General features: G+C 62.5%; 2 protein-coding genes across 4 annotated transcripts in view; one reads left to right on the top strand and one right to left on the bottom strand.

Moving 5' to 3' along the window:
* Positions 1–7,816, top strand: part of EVI5L (ecotropic viral integration site 5 like) — a 32,491-nt gene extending 24,675 nt beyond the window's left edge. For 2 of the 3 annotated variants that reach the window (XM_064381966.1, XM_064381967.1), the window contains exons 12-20: positions 187–219; positions 1,281–1,421; positions 3,655–3,783; positions 4,978–5,118; positions 5,225–5,380; positions 5,495–5,641; positions 5,837–5,932; positions 6,025–6,120; positions 6,264–7,816. In XM_064381966.1, coding sequence (XP_064238036.1) covers positions 187–219; positions 1,281–1,421; positions 3,655–3,783; positions 4,978–5,118; positions 5,225–5,380; positions 5,495–5,641; positions 5,837–5,932; positions 6,025–6,120; positions 6,264–6,542 — 1,218 coding nt within the window. In that variant the 3' untranslated portion in view covers positions 6,543–7,816. The remainder of the gene's footprint in view (positions 1–186; positions 220–1,280; positions 1,422–3,654; positions 3,784–4,977; positions 5,119–5,224; positions 5,381–5,494; positions 5,642–5,836; positions 5,933–6,024; positions 6,121–6,263) is intronic. The other variant, XM_064381968.1, reaches the window with a different exon arrangement.
* A 3,089-nt stretch (positions 7,817–10,905) lies between these two features.
* PRR36 (proline rich 36) lies at positions 10,906–15,731 on the bottom strand. Its single transcript, XM_012436440.2, has 5 exons — positions 15,315–15,731; positions 15,089–15,191; positions 14,730–14,842; positions 11,927–14,638; positions 10,906–11,756 (listed from the first exon to the last, which is right to left on the bottom strand). Exons 1-5 carry the CDS (start codon positions 15,580–15,582, stop codon positions 11,233–11,235), a joined length of 3,720 nt encoding a protein of 1,239 aa, XP_012291863.2. The 5' UTR covers positions 15,583–15,731; the 3' UTR covers positions 10,906–11,232.
* Positions 15,732–18,194: the final 2,463 nt, after the last annotated feature.

Genomic DNA, 18,194 nt, shown 5'->3' with positions numbered 1-18,194 from the left:
TCTGGCTTTGGTCTTCCTCCGGGTCCTCTCCTGCTGGTTCTCTGGTCTTCCCTCCTCTCTCCCCCGCTTCTAGAGATAGTCCACTGCGTTAGTGACAAGTGGTTCTTGTCTGTCTCCCCTCTCCTGTCCCCGCGCCTTCCGCTCTGCCTCCTCCCCCTGTCGCTGGGAATCCCCTTCGCCGGGTAGGAGAGCGCTGCTCTGGCTGATAGGTTAATCCAGGTACTGTAGCTTTTTATCCCCTCTCTGGATTCCTTCCTGGCCCCTTCCCTGCACCCTGCACACGACAGCCAGTAACCACCTCTTCCCTGCCATCCTGCGGGCAGGCCTGGCGCCATGCATGGGGCAGCTGGGGATCGCTTCTGGGGGGACACAGAGGCTTCCCCGGGATGGGGCATGTGAAGTTGGGAGAAGCATGTGTGTGGAGGGGGTGTCTGTATGTTTGGGTGTGAATGTCCACACGCATGTACAGAAAGCTTCCTCCAGGCAACACAGGGTGGGGACCCAGGAAGGCTGGGGAACCTAAGAGCAGATTCACATCAGGCCCTGGTGTGTGGCAGTCCTGAGGTCACAAACACACACACACGCACATACACATGCACACAGGTGCCCTGGCCCCGACACTGCTGCTCTCTGCTCCTACCTGCAATGCCTGCTCCCACCTTCTCTAGCTCACCTGCTTCTGCTGCCACCTCATCTTGAATGGCTTTATCTGGACGCTCCCACCCGCCACCTGGTGGCTTTGAGCCTGGAATGGGGCCCAAATTGGGTAGGGGATGAAGATGAGGTCGTGGGGGAAAGGGGTCTTAGCCCCAGACAGGTGGAGGCCCCAGACCCCAGGACTGGAGAAGATGCCCCTGGGAGAGGTGAATGCCCCCAGGAGCCCAGCTCTGTCCTGCCGGGACCTCAGCTGTCCCCAGATCCTCACCCTCACCGGCAGAGTCCGGCATGAATAGGCACAGGTGGCCTCGCTGTGCCCCTGCTCCTGGATAAGGACCCCACCTGGAGCAGAGACCGAGAGACAGAGTGGGGAAGGAGATGGAGCTCTCCAAGCCCAGGGCTGGCTCTGTTCCTCCAGGCTCCTCCAGGTGTCCTACTCCTGCCTGTCCCCCACCCACGTCCCCAGGCCCAATGGGGCGCCCATCCCAGGCTCTGAGTACGGGAGGCCCCCCTCACTTCCCCCTTCCTCCACTCTCTGGACCTCCCCCTGTGGCGGGAGGCAGGGCCTGGGGTGGGAGCCGAGGGTCACGGCCTCCCCCTCCCCCGGTCCTCTCTGTGCTCAGGGGCAAGTGACACGGGCGCAAGAGGCGGAGGAGAACTACGTCATCAAGCGGGAGCTGGCGGTGGTGCGGCAGCAGTGCAGCTCGGCGGCTGAAGACCTGCAGAAGGCGCAGAGCACTATCCGGCAGCTGCAGGAGCAGCAGGTACGGGCGCGGGGGCGGGACTGCCGAGGGCACGCCCCGCGCCCCCGCCCCGCGGTTTTCTTTCAGAGCTCAGATCTGCCCAGTCTCAGCCCCTGGCCCTCCTGTTCCTTTCTGGGGTAAGGGGAACCCAGAGACAAGCCAGATTCTCCCCCAGCAGCTCCACATTCCGCGACATCCTGATCTCCATTTCCTGCCACATTGGTGGGGTGTCTGCAGTATCTGACTTCCCAGCCCCCAGCCTCAGCACGGAGGCCTCTGAAAGACCGGGTGGTCCCTGCAGGGTTCCCTCCGTGTCTCAGGCAGCAGATAGGGCTGTGACTCCTTACGGAGGCCCTTACCTCTCCCCAGGGTCTGAAGGATTGTTGGGTGTCCCCTGGGGGCCAGCCATGAAGAATGGGAGCAGGGCAGTCTGGGGCTCTTTGGGAAGCTCTGAGCCGGCAGGGTGGGGCTGAGGGGGCACCCTGAAACTCTTGTGGGCCATCAACTTTGGATCCCGTGATGGGCAGGCCCACGAGCTGGGGCCCCACCCCAAGATCTGCTTCTCCTGGAAGCTTTTAGAACTTAACTGCGACACAGTGAGGTGGCTCACACCTGTAATCTCAGCACTTTGGGAGGCAGAGGAGGCCCTGGAGGGTGCGACAGTCAGCCGTCCAGATCACCTGAGGTCTGGAGTTCCAGACCACCCTGGCCAACATGAGACACCCCATCTTGACTAAAAATACAAAAATTAGCCAGGCATGGTGGTGGGCGCCTATAGTCCCAGCTACTCAGGAGGCTGAGGTAGGAGAATCACTAGAATCAGGGAGGAGGAGCTTGCAGTGAGCTGAGATGGCACCATTGCACTCCAGCCTAGGCAAGAAAACAAGACTCAATCTAAAAAAAAAAAAAAAAGAACTTTGCAGCTGCACCCAGCAGGGACCACTGGTGGCTGCAGCCCTAAGCCCTGAAGGTCCACAGCAACACATGCCCTGGAGAGGCAGGGAGGGATGCTGTAGGCCCTGCTGCCATCCTAACCTGACCCAGCAGGGCCTGGCAGTGGGGTGTGGGTTGGAGAAACCACGGGGTGCTTGAGAAAGAAGAGCCATCCAATCCAGAGGTGCCCCCTCCACCCCCAGGCCCAGAGACTGTGGCTCTGGCCTTGGCCCGGGAATTCTAGCTGATCCACTGCTCCAGGGGAGGGGAGGGGAGGGGAAGCTGTTTCTCACTGCTTCTCACTTGTCCCTGTGAACCGCATCGGTATGATGCTGGCGTTGTAGCCCTCACAGTCTTTGAGCACTCTTGTCCCACCTTGCTCTGAGGCAGCATGGACATTAGGGAAACTGAGGCTGGGTTGATCCCATCCACCGCATGATGCCCACTTTCAGACCAGTCAGAGAGACTCTGCCAGCCATCCCTGAGTTCTGGCCTTGGGGGATGCAGAGATCAGGGAGGCCCAGGGCCATCTCCTCAGGCCCAAAAGGAGGCCACTGCAGGCAAGATGAGGTGGCCCAGAGGAGCCACAGTCTAGCAGGGCCTCCACACGGGGCCTGGAGGCCATCTGGGCCAAGGCAGGGCCACTGTCAAACATGGATCTCAGAGACCCACAGGAAGAGGGTGGGTGGCTGGGAGGGCCGAGGCAGTCCTCCAGAGCACTGCTCTACCAGGTTACAGGGACAGTGAGAGGGAGCTCAGCACCCACCCCAGGGGCCAGGTGTCCTTTTTCAGGTCCAGGTGGCAGTGTCCATCACTCAGGGGGCCCCCACTGGGGAACCTCTGAGAAGCCAGGGCACAGCAAGAGGATGATCCCCACAAACTCTTTCCCCATCCTTCCCTGTTTTAAAATGGGGGGGCAGGATGTAGAGGAGAGAGCTGGAGAGATAGGGGCACAGCTCCAGGTCCCGCCCCAGCCCCGGCCTCACCCACCATGTGGCTGGGATTATGACCACCCAGTAGGAACCCATCTCCCACTCTCACCAGTGAGTCCAGAAAACCAGTCACTGGGGTCCCTTGGGGCATCTGAAGGCCAATCAAGTCCACTTTCAGAATGTCCCCTCTGTTCAGCCTTTCCAGGGAAGAAGCTGGGCCAGGCCAGCTGCATGGGTGCCAGGACCTCTAGGCCCTCTGCTCTGAGCATCAGGGTGTCCAGCCCAGGACACCCCAAGCCTGGGCCCCCTTCTCTGCTTAAGGGCACTGGGGAGGCTGCCCATCCCCCAGCCGTGGCCTGGGGCCCCACGCAGCTCTCTGCCTCCCTCAGGAGAACCCACGCCTCACAGAGGACTTCGTGTCCCACCTGGAGACAGAGCTGGAGCAGTCAAAGCTTCGGGAGACAGAGACACTTGGGGCCCTTCGGGAGATGCAGGACAAGGTTCTCGACATGGAAAAGGTGTGATGGGGAGGCAGGCAGGCAGGCGTCGGGGGGACCCTGGGGCACAGGAGGGGTCCTGGGTAAGCTTTGGGGATGAACCAGGTCATAATCCCCCACCCCCATGCACACACGCATACATACGTGCACACACAGCATGACCCCATGTGGGGCATGCCCACCCTCCTGTATTAGGCAAACTCCGGCAACGTGGTAGCTTCTATGAGCTTCCTGGATACCCCCATCCCACCTGTGCGTGTTTTCCCCAGGTACTGGGTTCCAGGAAGGCAGGAGGGAGAGAGGGGGATAGGGGAGGAGGACAAGAAGGAGAGAAAGGAAGACCCAGGCCCATTAGGTCTGCCTCCCTACACATTGCCATGGTGACACCATCCCAGGCCTTCTGAGTCCCTCCCCAACTGCTCTCTGAGTTAGCACTGAGTCTACTCTCCCACAGAGCTCCCAGAGGAAGGAAAGCACCCAGGGACCCATTTGCACATTCAGCAGGAGCCATGCCCCACCCCCTCAAGCCTGCACTATTTTGGGATTCCTCCCAAATGGAGGACTGAGAGGCCATCTGCTTCCAGGCCTCCATCACCAGCCAAGAGCTAGGCTCCCCTCCCACCTCCCTCCACTTCACAGGGAAGTGTGCCTCCAGTACACGCTGCTAGATCCATCCCAGCCCTAGACCCAAACATGGGTCAGTGCAGACCTCATCCAGAAAGCTGGGTCCTGAAGCACAAATCGTCCATCACTGAGCCCTGGGACGCCAGGACAGCAAGATTCCATCTTAAAAAATGGAGCCTGTTCCCAGGAAGAGGGACTGCCTGGCCTGGTGTGGCCTGGCCTGGGGGCTGGAGGGCAGACAGGGTGTTTCTGCTGGGGCAGGTCCTCCATCTGATCATGTCCCTGAGAGGGTGGATCTCAGACCTGGGGGTTCTTAGTCACGTGTGTGCAGGACGCACCTTTATGGGGGTTGCCCTAGGACAGGCCTGTGAGAGTAGGTACTGTTACCACACCCATTTTACAGCCGAGGAGCTCCAGCCGGGTTCCACAGGCAGGTCCGCTTGCTGTGGACCTTGTCCAGGGCACGGCCCTCCACCATCTGAGCCTCCCAAGGCAGAGCTCAGAAGGAAATGTGGCTGCGGACGTTGGTCCTGCAGGAAGAGCCATGCGGCTGCGCTGATCCGCCAGGCCCTGACCCCTCTCTCCCCGCAGAGGAATAGCTCGCTGCCCGACGAGAACAACGTAGCGCAGCTGCAGGAGGAGCTGAAGGCGCTCAAGGTGCGAGAGGGCCAGGCAGTGGCCTCGACGCGGGAGCTGAAACTGCAGCTGCAGGAGCTCTCGGACACCTGGCAGGTGAGGGCCAGGTGGGCGCCGGCGGGCAGAGCACCCCCCTGGGGCCGTCCCCTCGGGGTTCTTGGGCGGAGGTTGACCGCCCCGGCCTCTTTACATCACCCCCCAGGCCCATCTGGCCCGCGGCGGCCGCTGGAAGGAGTCCCCACGGAAGGTGGTCCTGGGCGATCTGCAGGACGAGCTGATGAGCGTACGTCTGCGCGAGGCCCAGGCCCTGGCCGAGGGCCGCGAGTTGCGGCAGCGCGTGGTGGAACTCGAAACGCAGGTGGGCTGGGGGGGCGGGGCTGCCCGTCGGGGGAGGGGCGTGGTGTCAGTGGCAGGCCCCTGGATTAGGCTCTGACCACCTCTGTCCTCCCTCCTCCCTGCCTCCCACCCCCAGGACCACATCCACCGCAACCTTCTGAACCGCGTGGAGGCGGAGCGCGCGGCGCTGCAGGAGAAGCTGCAGTATCTGGCGGCACAGAACAAGGGGCTGCAAACGCAGCTCAGCGAAAGCCGCCGCAAGCAGGCGGAAGCCGAGTGCAAGGTACCTTTCCTCGGGGCCCTGCCCTGCCCATGGCACCGCCCCCGAACGCTTCCCTACATGAGGCCCCGCCCCCAATCCGCCCCTGCCCGCGGTCCCGCCTTCTGGTCCGCCCCCGCGTGCGCCCCCGCCCCCTGACACGCCCCTCGTCGCGGCCCCGCTCCGCCCACTGATCCGCCCTCCTTTCTCCGACCCCAGAGCAAGGAGGAGGTGATGGCGGTGCGACTGCGGGAGGCGGACAGCATGGCTGCGGTGGCCGAGATGCGGCAGCGCATCGCTGAGCTGGAGATCCAGGTGAGAGGCGAGGGCGGGGCCAGGGTCAGGGACTGGGCCGGACCCCCGGCCCAGCCTGGCGCTGACCCCTCGTGACCTGGCCCACCCGGCAGAGGGAGGAGGGCCGCATCCAGGGCCAGCTGAACCACTCAGACTCATCGCAGTACATCCGAGAGCTCAAGGACCAAATCGAGGAACTGAAGGCCGAGGTGAGCTGGCGCGGGGATGCCGGGGACAGGCCTGAGTGTCGTCGGCCCGGGAGGAGCCAAGCGCCGGTGCCTTGCTGAGGATGTGGCTGGGAGGGCGGGACAGAAGGCCGGTCTACGCCTGCAGCGCCCGTCCTCCGCCCCAGGTGCGGCTGCTGAAAGGCCCGCCGCCCTTCGAGGACCCGCTGGCTTTCGATGGGCTGAGCCTGGCGCGGCACCTGGACGAGGACTCGCTGCCGTCGTCAGACGAGGAGCTACTCGGCGTAGGCGTGGGCGCGGCCCTGCAGGACGCATTGTATCCTCTGTCCCCGCGCGATGCGCGTTTCTTCCGCCACCTGGAAAGGCCGGCCAAGGACAGCGAGGGCAGCTCAGACAGTGACCCCGATGAGCTGGCCGCGCCCTACAGCCAGGGCCTGGACAACTGAGGCCGTACCCCGAGCGCCCGGAGGCGGGAGGCCGCAGCCAGGGGGGCACCCGGGCCGTCCGTGTTCTGCCCCCCACCTGCTGCACTTGACAAACTCCGTGCCCTCTGTGGCTCAGCCACCCCTAAGCGAGGCAGCACAGAGGGCAGGGTCCGGCCTGGGGCCTCAGGACCCCAGGGCAGGCTCTCCCTCCTCAGCAGTGTTTACCCATCTTGGTCTGTACCCCTCCGGGCCCTCTGGCATTCTAGGGATGCCTGGAGGGGCTGACTGCCCTCTTAACAGGAGGGCAGAGGGCCGGGGACAGACGACCCAGAGGTCCCAGCACTGAATGAGCAGGCAGCTCCCACCTCCCAGCAGGCTTCCTTCTGGGACAGGGGCGGCACAACTGGGAAGCACCCAGGAGCTAGATGAGGCCTGAGGAAGGAGGGCGCTAGCTCTGGGCTGGACATCAGCACCCCACGACACTCCTTGGGAGGAGGTGACCCTTGACTATCCCCTGGCCGTCTCTAGGGGAATCAGGCTGCTGGGGACAGAAGGCCAGGCCGGCCTCTCCTGCCTGGTGCAGGCACCATGGCCCCTGCAGCAGAAACCAAAGTCCCCCATACTGTGTGCTGGGCTGCCTGGGGAGTGGGTGGCCAGCGGGAAGTCTCCCTGCTTCTCTGGGGCCAGAGCAGCTTCAAGGAAGTGAAGAGACCCTTCTCCCCAGCACCCTACATCTTCCTCTGGGAGACACTCGCGCCCCGTATCCTGGCCAGTGATGGAGGGGTATCTCTATGGGGGTCCTTGGCCTCCATCGGTAGTACTTCCCTTTCTTCCTGTGTCCCCAGCCCCACCCTCAGCCAGGGCCAGGCCCCCAGGCAAGACCTTCCCAGTGGAGTGGCCTCCCCTCACCTCCTTCTGGTGGTCCCATGGTCTCTGCTGAATCAGAGCTGAGAACGGTGCCAAAATCCAATGATGCCCCCCAGGCCCCTTCCTCCCTGCTCCCCACCCCCCCAGGTCTCTTGACCCTGGGGGCTGACCCCCTCGGTGCTCCTGGAGCCTCCAGTAGAGTAGCGTCACAAGCAATCTCCCTGGCGCTTCCTAGGGTGGGGACCCCTGCTCTGTCCCCCCTTCCTGGCCGCCCACTCTTCAGTGTTATGAAGCCTGGGGACTGGGGCAGGCACCCTCGGGGCTCTCCCACGCGTCCCCCACACTGCCCACCACCATTTTGCACACTGCCTGTTCACTCCACATGCCGCCCAGGCAGGAAAGATGGAAAATAAAGTGTATTTACAGAGTCACGGACTGGCCTGCGGGCTGGAAGGAGAATCACAAGCAGCGGTGGGTCCCCAGCCCTGGGACTGAAAACCATGCGGAGGGAAGGCAGGGCTGTCTTTGCCCTCGGGAGCTCCCCACAGTCTCATAGAATGGGAGTGGGCGAGGACAGAAGGGCATTCAGTTTGGGGCAGGGCCTGGTTTCCCACCTTGGTGAATCAACTTGGGACTCTCCTGAAGGAGAGAGAGGCACACCAAACTGCTGGGCTTCAGGAAGCACAGGACCCAGTTGCATGCATTCTGCTCACACTTCCAGGGGCGTCCTGGGGTGCTCCGCCCTGTGCCTGGCTCTGAGGGGGTCTCTAGTAGAGCAGAGGAGACAGGCACTGGGCAGGGGGGAGCTTGCATTAATGTGGTAAGTGCTCAATAGACAAATGTGCAGGAAGATCAGGGAAGGCTTCCTGGAGGAGGTGGTGTCAGGACCTCTTCCAGGGAAAAAAGCATGCAGATCAAACCAGCAGGAGGCATACGGTTCCCAGGAAGGAGGAACAGGAAAGCCTGGGCGTGCAAGATCAAGAAGGGACTGCTCACATCAGGAGAGGGATTTTGGGCTTTGGACTGGGGGCTATGGGGAGCCCATGGAGGGCTTAGGTGAGAGGGCCCCATCAGATGGACCACAGAGTCTGTGAGGGAGGCTAGTGCAGGGAGGACAGGGAGTGGGGGACAGAAAGAGGGTCCTTTGTAGGGTTCCCCACAGAGCTGCGGCAGAGTCCCAGCTGTTGGGCAGCAGTGGTAGGGAGGGGCGGAGGACAGAGCCAGGCCAGGAGTGGCAAGGCAAAGCTTCCTAGAGGCAGAAACTTTTTTTTTTTTTGAGATGTAGTCTCACTCTATCGACCAGGCTGGAGTGCAGTGGCATGACCTCAGTTAACTGCAACCTCCATCTCCCGGGTTCCAGTGATTCTCCTCCCTCAGCCTCCCGAGTAGTTGGAAGTGCAGGCACCTGTGACCATACCTGGCTAATTTTTTTTTTTTTTTTTTTTGTATTTTTAGTAGAGATGGAGTTTCACCATGTTGCCTAGGCTGGTCTCAAACTCCTGACCACAGGTGATCCACCCATCTCAGCCTCCCAAAGTGCCAGGATTACAGGCATGAGCCACCCAGCTTGGCCCCTAGAGGCAGAAGCTTAATTGGGTTCAGGCAGATGCCAGTCAGGGCATGTCCTCTGCACCCAGTGTGGGTCCACTAAGTACCCCTGCCCCCATGCCAAGTGCCCCATGCCTGCATAACAGCCAAGCAAACGACATGACCCTGGTTGTCCCATGAACTGTCCTATCATGTGACAGCTCTCCTGGCCACACACATGGTACAGATGTAACCCTGAGACCCTGACAGTCACTGTCCATCCCTCCTGCTCCCACAGTAACTCCACCCCTGCTGACTCCCCAGGTTGGGGTAGGACCCCAGAGGGTGGGCAGGGCCTGACTTCTCTGGGATGGGGACAGACAGAGCTTGCTGGTCTGTGACTCACAGGAACTGGGCCACAGAAGGGCATAAGGGTACTCGGTCCAGGGGCAGAGGCAGGGCTGAGGGCCCGACGCCAGATCCCACCGTCTTCTTACCCACCTGGGGATGTGCCATCATTCTTGGTGCCATGCAGGAGACTCGATGGGGGGAGCCTATTGGGGGAGGTCTTTGTAGGGGCAGTTGGGAACAGGGAGAGACCAGGCTTGGACTGAGAGGCTCCAGGGTCAAGGTGACTGAGATGGAGGTTAGAGTTGGGGTTAGTTGGGGGAGGAAGGGCAGGAAACTGATTAGAAGGGGCCTGTGAAGACGTTTGGAAATCTGATAATGCCTGAAGAAGGCAACAGGGAAAGGATGCCTGTAGGGGTGGGATGCCCCCCGTGGCACTTCGAGGACACCCAGAGAGAAGGTACAGTGTGAGGACTACCCATCTCCCACCCAGCCCTGGGAGAGGCCACTTTGTCCTGCAATCCCCTACCAGAGCAGTTGTCCCGGGACACTACACCCGCCAAGGGGCCATGGGAAGGGGTCCGAGTCCTTGCCTCGGCCCCCTCCAAGCTTCCCACCTGTTCCCCTGGAGTGCCAGTTCCCTGCATCGAGTTTGAAAAGTGTTCCAGGCCAGGTGTGGTGGCTCACACCTATAATTCCAGCACTTTGGGAGGCTGAGGCCAGCAGATCACCTGAGGTCAGGAGTTTGAGACCAGCCTGGCCAACATGGTGAAACCCTGTCTCTACCCAAAATACAAAAGTTAGCCGGGTGTGGTGGCATGTGCCTATATCCCAGCTACTCAGGAGGCTGAGGCAAGAGAATCACTTGAACCCGGAAGGTGGTGGTTGCAGTGAGCCAAGATTGCGCCATTGCACTCCAGCCTGGGCAAACAGAGCAAAACTTCGTCGCAAAAGAGTAACAAATAGGCTGAGCATGGTGGCTCACATCTCTAATCCCAGCACTTTGGGAGGCCGAGGCAGGCGGATTACAAGGTCAAGAGATCGAGATCATCCTGGCCAACATGGTGAAACCCAGTATCTACTAAAAATGCAAAAATTAGCTGGGCATGGTGGCACATCCATCCCAGTCACTTGGGAGAATGAGGCAGGAGAATCACTTGACGCGGGAGGCAGAGGTTGCAGTGAACTGAGATCGCGCCATTGCACTCCAGCCTGGTGACAGAGCAAGACTCGGTCTCAAAAACAAAATAAAATAAAAAATAAATAAATAAAATAGAAAAGTGTTCCAGTTGCTCCTTCATCTCGGCCACACACTGGCTCATCTACTTTGACGCACAGCCCCAGCCAGGCCCCTCCTGCGCCAAACGTTTCCACCAGAAGTCAGACACCAAGAAGCCCAAGTTCACGCATGCGGATGGGTGCACCACACCAGATGGCTCGGACTCCGCCGGGACCCGCCGTAGCCCCACCTGGCCTGCCCCTTCTCTCCCACAAGAGGAAAACCGCTGTTTATCCAGAGTTCCAACCAGTTCTCGCACAGCCCTCAGCAAGGCCTTACCTGGCCTGGTCCCCCCGCCGCTCAACCCCTGGAGGCCCCCTACCCCGGCCCTCGAGGCGACAGAGAAAGTGTGCAGGCCCCGGTGTCCCAGTTTTATTGCAAACTCAGGCTGTGCGGGGTGGGCAATACACTGGACACGGGGCGAGGCTCGAGGAAAGGGGGTGTGTCCTAGACCAAAGGGGCGGAGCTCGAGAGGAGGGCCTACGTCAAAGCTGTGGTTAGGTCTCGAGCGTCCGAGGCCAAAGGCAGGGGTAGAGCCTGGGCCGAAAGACTCAGGCTCTAGAGGGCTGAGACCGATCCACCGAGCGTTTTTCCAGGGCAGTGGAGGCGGGGTCTAAGACAAACAGGCGTAGCCGGAGGAGCAGATCCTAAGGCAGGGGTGGGCTGAAGCAGGCGGGGCTGTAGTCTGGCTCAGTGGAAGGTCTCCACCTCCACCACGGTCCAGTCACCCTGCGGGGAGGCCACATCGTCCGGAGAGAAGCTTGTGACCGAGGTGATGCTGGCACGGGACTCGTCCAGGGGAGACAGCAGTTCTGCCCAGCGGCCGAGTTCCGCATCGCTGAGTGCAGCTCGGGCGCCCCCCGTGACGCCACCACCACCCGCGCCTCCTGGGCCCCCGCCGCTGCCGCCAGCGGCACCCTCGGCCGCCGCCAGAAGCAGCGTCCGACTCAGCAGGTGCTGCACGACGCTCGCCTGCAGCGCCCCCAGTGGCAGCTCGCCTAGGCGCGCCTGCTTCGGGCTCCGGGAGGACGCCGCCGCCCCGGCCCCTGCCGCCGCCTTCTCACTGCCCGCGCCGGGCCCGGGCCCGGGACAGGGCCCCGGATCCAGGGCGCCTGGCGCGGGGGTCGCCGACTCGGGCCCTTCAGTCTCGTAGATGGTGCACAGACCCTCAGCAGAGCCTGGTCCGGCAGCGGGAGGCCACGGCAGCTGCGCACCTGCGGGGAGAGACGCCAGGTGGGCCGTGGGCGTGATAAGCCACGCCCCCGCCTCACGGTCCCGCCCCCTTGCCTAAGCTCCACCCCAGACTCAGCTGTCCGGACCACGAGCTGTGAAGCCCCGCCTCCAACCCCACCCACAGCCAGGCCAGGTCCGAGGTGCCCCTTACCTGGGGCTACGCGGAGCGCCAGCGGTGGAGCGGGGCCTCGGCTCCAGGCGGCCGGGTGGCAGGCGGCGAGCTCTGCGTCGGGGGGCGGGGAGGCTGCGGCACCACCTTCGGGCCCGCTGTCGTAGCCACGCAGCTCCTCCGGAGTGCTCGTGGCGCTGCTGCTGTGGCCGGCAAGGTCCGGGCCGCTCAGCGTGCTGGACGGGCTGCGCGAGGGCGGCGGCGGCGGGCCAGGGGCCAGCGCCAGGCTCAGCCGTGGACCCGAGACGGAGGTATCTGGACCCGGGGTTGGGGGACGGCGAGGGGCCTGCAGGGTGGGTGAGGCAGGCGCAGAGGAAGGGACCTGCAGAAGGGGCGCGGCTAGAGTGGGTGGGGGCTGTGGAGGAGGCGTGGCCAAAGGAGACATTGGAGGTGAGGCGGAGGGAGAGAAAGGGGCCTGCCCAGGGAGTGACGTAGGGGGAGAGGGAGGAGGCGCGGCCAAAAGAGACATTGGAGGTGAGGCAGGGGGAGAGGGCGGGACCCGCAGAGGAGGTGCGGCCTGAGGGTGTGGGGCCTGTCGAGGGGGCGTGGCCAAAGGAGACGTTGTGGGAGAGACAGGGGGAGAGGGTGGGGCCTGCAGAGGTACGGCCAGAGTGGGTGGGGTTTGTGGAGGGGGCATGGCCGAAGGAGACACTGTGGGTGAGGCAGGGAGAGAGGAAGGGGCCTGCAGAAGTAACGTGGCCAGAGCAGTTGGGGCCTGTGGAGAGGGTGTGGCCAAGGGAGACAGAGGAGGTGAGGCAAGAAGAGAGGGAGAGGTCTGCAGAGGAGGCAAGGCCAGGGCAGGTGGGGCCTGTGGAGGGGGCGTGGCCAAAGGGGACAGAGGGGGAGAGGGCAGGCCCTCCAAAGGGGGTGAGACTAGAGCAGGTGGGGCTTGTGGAGGAGGCGGGGCTATGGAAGATGGGGTCTCCGGAGGGGGCGTGGTCAATGAGGAAGGTGTTGCTTGCAGAGGGAGTGGAGCTGGACAAGGTGGAGTCTCCAGATGGAGTGTGGACAGGGAAGAAGAAGCTGTCTGCAGAGGGCGCGGGGCTAGAGAAGGTGGGTTCTCCAGTGGTGGCGTGGTCAGGGAAGCAGGAGGTGCCTCCAGAGAGGGCGGGGCTAGGGAAGATTGAGTCTCCATAATGGGCGTGATCAGGGAAGACGGAGGTGCCTGAGGAGGGTGGGAGGCCAGAGAAGATGGAGCCTGCAGAGGGGGTGAAGCAGGAAGAATAGAGGCCAGCCGAGGAGGCGAGGTCAAAGAAGGTTGGGTTTGACTAGGGGACATCGTCAGGAAAGGTGTGGCCTGCAGACGGGGTGAGTCTAAAGAAGTTGTGGCCTGCAGAGATGACAAACCTGAAGAGGAAGGTGCCTGCAGAGACGGTGAGGCCAGAGAATGTGAAACCTGTATTGGGTGAATGGTCTGGAGAGAGGGCGGAGCCTGCATAGGGGGCGTGGTCAGAGACGGTGGGGCCTGTGGGTGGGGCGGGGCGAGGGGTGAGGGCGGGGCCGGCAGAGGTGGTGGGGACAAAAGAGAGGGAGAAACTAGAGGAGGATCCTGCAGAGAGACTGTGGTCAGAGGAGAGGGAGAGGCCTGCAGAGGCAATGTGGCCAGAAGTGGAGAGTTCTGCGGAGGAAGAGTGGCCAGAATGTGGGGCGTGGCCTGGGGAAGGTGGGGCGATGGGGACGGACTGGCCTGCGGAGGGGGCGTGGTCAGAGCAGAAAGCCCTGGCGGAGGGATTGTGGCCAGGATAGAGGCCGGATTCCCCAGAGATGTTGCTGGAGAAACAGGGCCTTGTAGAGGAGAGATGGCTAACAGAGGAAGTGTGCCCAAGGGAGAGGGGAGAATCGGAAGAGAGGGCAACGCCAGATTAGCCTGGATGGGGGGCATACTCTGCAGAGGGGATGAAACTGATGGAGAGAATGGAGCCACAAAATCGTCTGTGGCCAGGGGAGACATGCCTGCTTCTGGAAAGGATGTAACTGGCTTTGTGGGTGGAGCTTGCGAGGGGGGCGTGGCTGGTGGTGAGGGGAGTGTCTGTAGAGGGGGTGGAGCACAGGGAGAAGGAGGGGCTAGGGGAAGGGGCGTGGCCAGCGGACTGGTTCGATTCTGCGGGTGGGGCGTAGCCGGCGGGGTGGGCAGGGCCTGACTTTGGAGCGCGGCTGGCGGAGGGGGAGTGACCGGTGGAGAGGGAGGGAACGTCGCTGGCAGGGGAGTGGCTGCGTTGCAGGGAGGTGGTACGGGTCTCGCTTTGGTACCCGGTGGAGAGGGTTTGGCCAAATGAGAGGAAGAAAGAGGGCCCAGTGCTGGGGCTGAGTCCTTCTTTGGGGGTGTGGCCTGCGAGGGACGCAGGGCCTGGAGCCCTTTAGACTTGGGTTGCGAGGGATGCGCAGGAGCCCTGGGTGTTCCGCGGGCTGAGGGCCCAGAACGGGCTGGAGAGGAGAGAGGGGTGGTGCTGGAGCTCAGGGGGTGCGAGGCTGGCCTCTGGAGACCCCCACCGGCGCTGGGCCGCATCCTGGCAGCCGGGCTTGGCTCGGTGGTGCTGTGCTCCGAGGCGCTGCTCACTGATTTCCGGGGGCCCTCTGTTGGGGGCCGTGGCCGGGCACTCGGAGCTGGCCGAGGGAGCCCCACCTCGGTGCCCGCAGCCCGGGATCGACGGGCCATGGCTGGGGAGGGGGTTCCTGGGGTAGGCCCAGAAGTGTCTGGAGAAAAAGTAGAAGGCCAAGGGTCACCGATACCTCTGAGCCGGTCCCTCTTGCTGCCAGGAACCCCACTCCTCTCCAGGTCACGTACCTCTCCGTGCCCCAGCGCTCAGGGCACTCCTTTTGGGAGCCTCCGTAGCTTTTCCTCTGGCCACAGTTTCCTCCCCTGGGGTCCGGAGTCCCTTCTGGCCAAGAGGGCCTGGCCTGGAGACAGAAGGGGCCACGCTCAGGGTAGAGCCCTAGATCCTTGTTTGTCTTCCCAAGCCTCTATTTTCCCATCTGTGAAATGGGCATGCATCCTCTCTGAGGAACAATAATGGCTTTCACCCAATTTGTGCCCAAAGACCTGGACACAAGTGCTCCCACGCCCCAACTTGTGTAAAATAAAATGTTCCAGACTCTGTGATGCTAACCCTGGCTTAGGGGACTGGGGGAGAGGGAGCACATTACCTGGTGGTCCCGCTGGCGCGCCCTAGGCTAGAAACAGGACCTGGGCTGGTGTTCTTGGCAGGAGGAACACGCTCGCCTCTCCCAGGGGCTGGGGGTCTGGAGACTGCAGGGAGAAGGCCGAGTCAAAGGTGCCCCAGAGAGGTAGTGGTGAAGGGGAGACGGGGCAGGTAGTAGGAGCAATGAGGAGGGAAGATGGGGTCAGAGCTGAGGAAGGAGGCTGGGGTACCTGGGTTCCGAGAACTTGTCCCAGCACTCCGAGTTGGTCCCGCCCTGGGAGCAGACTCGGGAAGAGTGGCCCCGCCGGTGCCCCCGGCTCGCTCTGCCAGACGCCTTCGCCCTGCAGCTTCCGCAGCTCCCAGAACTCGGAGGGCTGCGGGGGTTACTGGGGGAGGGGGTCGAGGAGAGCCTGGAGGCCTGGGGGTCAGAAGTCCAGGAAGGCGAGCAGCTGGTGTCCGCACGGCGCCCCCTGCCTTCACCTTGTCCCTCTTGTCCATTTTGCACCTGAAGAGACAAACCGGTCCTCATTCCAGGTTCTGGACAGCTATGCCGCCTCCAGACACCTGGACCCTGGCACCTCGATGCCCTTTCCCAGCATCGACAACCATGGACACCTAAACCTCGGCCTCGGCTTCCATCCGCTCGGCTCCCACGCATCCACACCCACTCGCCAGCCCCTGCTGCTCTTCGCTGTCCCCAAGTCCCAACCCCCACCGCTTTTCCCCAAAGCGGAGAGGCCCTGCCCGCCCCAGCCCGCCGCCTTCCCCGCCTCGGCTCCAATTCAGGACCGAACTCCACACCCCTACCTCTCGCCCCCTCAGGGACCCATACCGCCAGCCTCTAGAGCAGGGGTACCACAAGCTCCAGATGCGGGAGACCGAAGTGCACGCCCGGGTCTCCCCGCCACCATCCAGCGGCCTCCCCCGGCCTTCCCGAGGGATGCTTGCACCTGCCGGGAGGCAGAGCGGCCCCGCTGCCCGCGAACGGGCTCCGGGAGACAAAGAGCTGCGTCCGGGCCCGACCCCTCCCCCAGCCGGGCCTGGCCCGCGCCCGGCCTCTCCACCTGCTCACGTCGCGCTCACCTCCGGCTCCGGCCTCCCGCCGCTCCTCGCAGGGTCGCCTGGGGTGGGGCCCGGGCGGGAGCTGTGCTGCGGCCGCCAGCGGCGAGGAGGCGAGGCGAGGGGAGGGGGCTGCAGGCGGCGGCGCCGGGGGAGCCGAGCCGGTCCCGCCCCTCGGGCGCGGGCGGGGGAGCCGGGGGCGCGCGCTCGATCAGGACCCGGGAGCGCGGCCGGCGGAAGCGCGCCGAGGGGGGTGTGGGAGAAGCGCGCGTTGGAGAGGGGCGGCTTTTCTGCGGTCCGGGAGAAGCCTGTTTCCCCAGCTGCGCCTGAGGACCCCAGAAAGCCAACGATTGGGACTGGGAGCAAATCCCTGGGGTCCTTCACTGTCCTCCCCAACACATACACCTGCCCCGACCCACACCACAACCACCTGGCGACCGAGGACCTTCTGGACGCGGATAGGCTGGGCCCTGGCAACCAGGAGGCGGTACCACCGCGCCGCTGGCCCACCGACCAATCCGGCCGCTCCGTGGCCGTGGCACTGTCCTGTCCTTCGCGTCTGCGAAAGCCAGGCCACCCAGGGTCTCTGGAGGGCAGCTGCTCCCCTCACACCCTAAGGTGTTCCCCAGACCCCAGGAAACCCCTCGTCTGGTTGGGGGTTCGGGGGACTGCTAGGAGAATGCTGCCCTGGGAATTTCAGGGATGCAAGGTAGACCCCAGGCTTTGGGGAAGAGAGAAAGAAAAGAGGACTGGGAGGGAGAGCGACAGGAGACACAGAATCTAGTGAGAGGTGACCCAGGTGTCTTGCAGGGTAGAGCACCCCCACCCTCCACATCCTCCCAGCTCAAGGGAGGTCAAGTCAGCAGAGGCTTCCTGGCAGAGCTGGGCTTCCGGAGGACAAGGTTATGTCGACCTGGGAGGTGTGAAAACAAGTCATAAGGCCAGGTGCGGTGGGTCACGCCTGTAATCCCATCACTTCGGGAGGCTGAGGCGGGCGGATCATTGACTCAAAAATTCCAGGCCAGCCTGGCCAAGATGGTGAAACCCCATCTCTACTAAAAAATACAAAAATTAGTCGGGCGTGCTGGGGAGCGCCTGTAATTCCAGCTACTTGGGAGGCTAAGGCAGGAGAATCACTTGAACCCGGGAGGTGGGGGTTGCAGTGAGCCAACATCGTGCCATTGCACTCCAGCCTAGGTGGCAGAGCAAGACTGTCTCAAAAAAAAAAAAAAAAAAAAAAAAAAAAAAAAACAGGTTCATGAAGGGCAGAGAATATCCCGTACAAGTGTCCCAGCCCAGCCAGAGCAAGTGGGAGGTGTCTTGTTGGTGACTTCAGCCAGAGCAGGGGACTCCGCTGGAGAGCTGTGCTCCAGGACTGTGGCATGAAGAGGGTGGGAGCCTGAAGGTGGAGTTGGCCATTCCTCAGCTCCCTCTCCATATAAGGAGAGTCTGGCCTTGTCACCTCTGTTGCCCAAGTCCCCTCCTCATACGGCCTCCATGAGCTTTCCACCTGGATGTCTCATCCTTTCAGACTCACAGCCATTCCTTACCCTGTTTCAGAAAACCATCACCCTCTGCCCCATCGACACCCCATTGAAAGCTCATATGCACAGTTCACTCCCTCCTGAACCTCAGGGGGCCTCCATGCACAGGAAACAGATAATGCAACTTGGTATTGGGTGAACTGGGGTGGGGTGGGGGAAATTGTGCCCATTTGAGGTTGCAGAAATGGAGGGTAGAGAAAAATGGCAGAACTGAATGTCCTGCTTTGGCCTCCGGATTTGATCATTCTAGGCCTTATCTTCTCCCTCAGTTTACCAATGATCACCAGTGTGAACCCCTTGTGGCATGATACCTGTCTGGCTCCCTGACTACCCACCCACACCCACTGTCTCCTCCCAGGTCACATCCACCTACACGGATCCCTGCCCTCCTATTTATTTTTTTATGTAGAGACCAGGTCTCGCTCTGTCACCCAGGCTGGAGTACAGTGGCACGACCTTGGCTCACTGCAACCTCTGCCTTCCAGATTCAAGTGATTCTCCTGCCTC

The sequence above is a fragment of the Aotus nancymaae genome, unplaced genomic scaffold (assembly GCF_030222135.1).
Source record: "Aotus nancymaae isolate 86718 unplaced genomic scaffold, 86718_ANA_hifiasm-v0.15.2.pri h1tg000028l, whole genome shotgun sequence".
Taxonomy (NCBI): Eukaryota; Metazoa; Chordata; class Mammalia; order Primates; family Aotidae; genus Aotus; species Aotus nancymaae.
This window is presented reverse-complemented; position numbering and strand designations above follow the sequence as displayed.

Excerpts from the sequence above, each read along its gene's own strand:
- PRR36 (XM_012436440.2), bottom strand. The coding sequence starts at position 15,582 with ATGGACAAGAGGGACAAGGTGAAGGCAGGGGGCGCCGTGCGGACACCA. Across the intron at positions 15,192-15,314 it reads GACAAGTTCTCGGAACCCAG|TCTCCAGACCCCCAGCCCCT; the intron begins GTACCCCAGCCT and ends TTCTCCCTGCAG. Across the intron at positions 11,757-11,926 it reads GGCGCTCCGCGTAGCCCCAG|GTGCGCAGCTGCCGTGGCCT; the intron begins GTAAGGGGCACC and ends CTCTCCCCGCAG.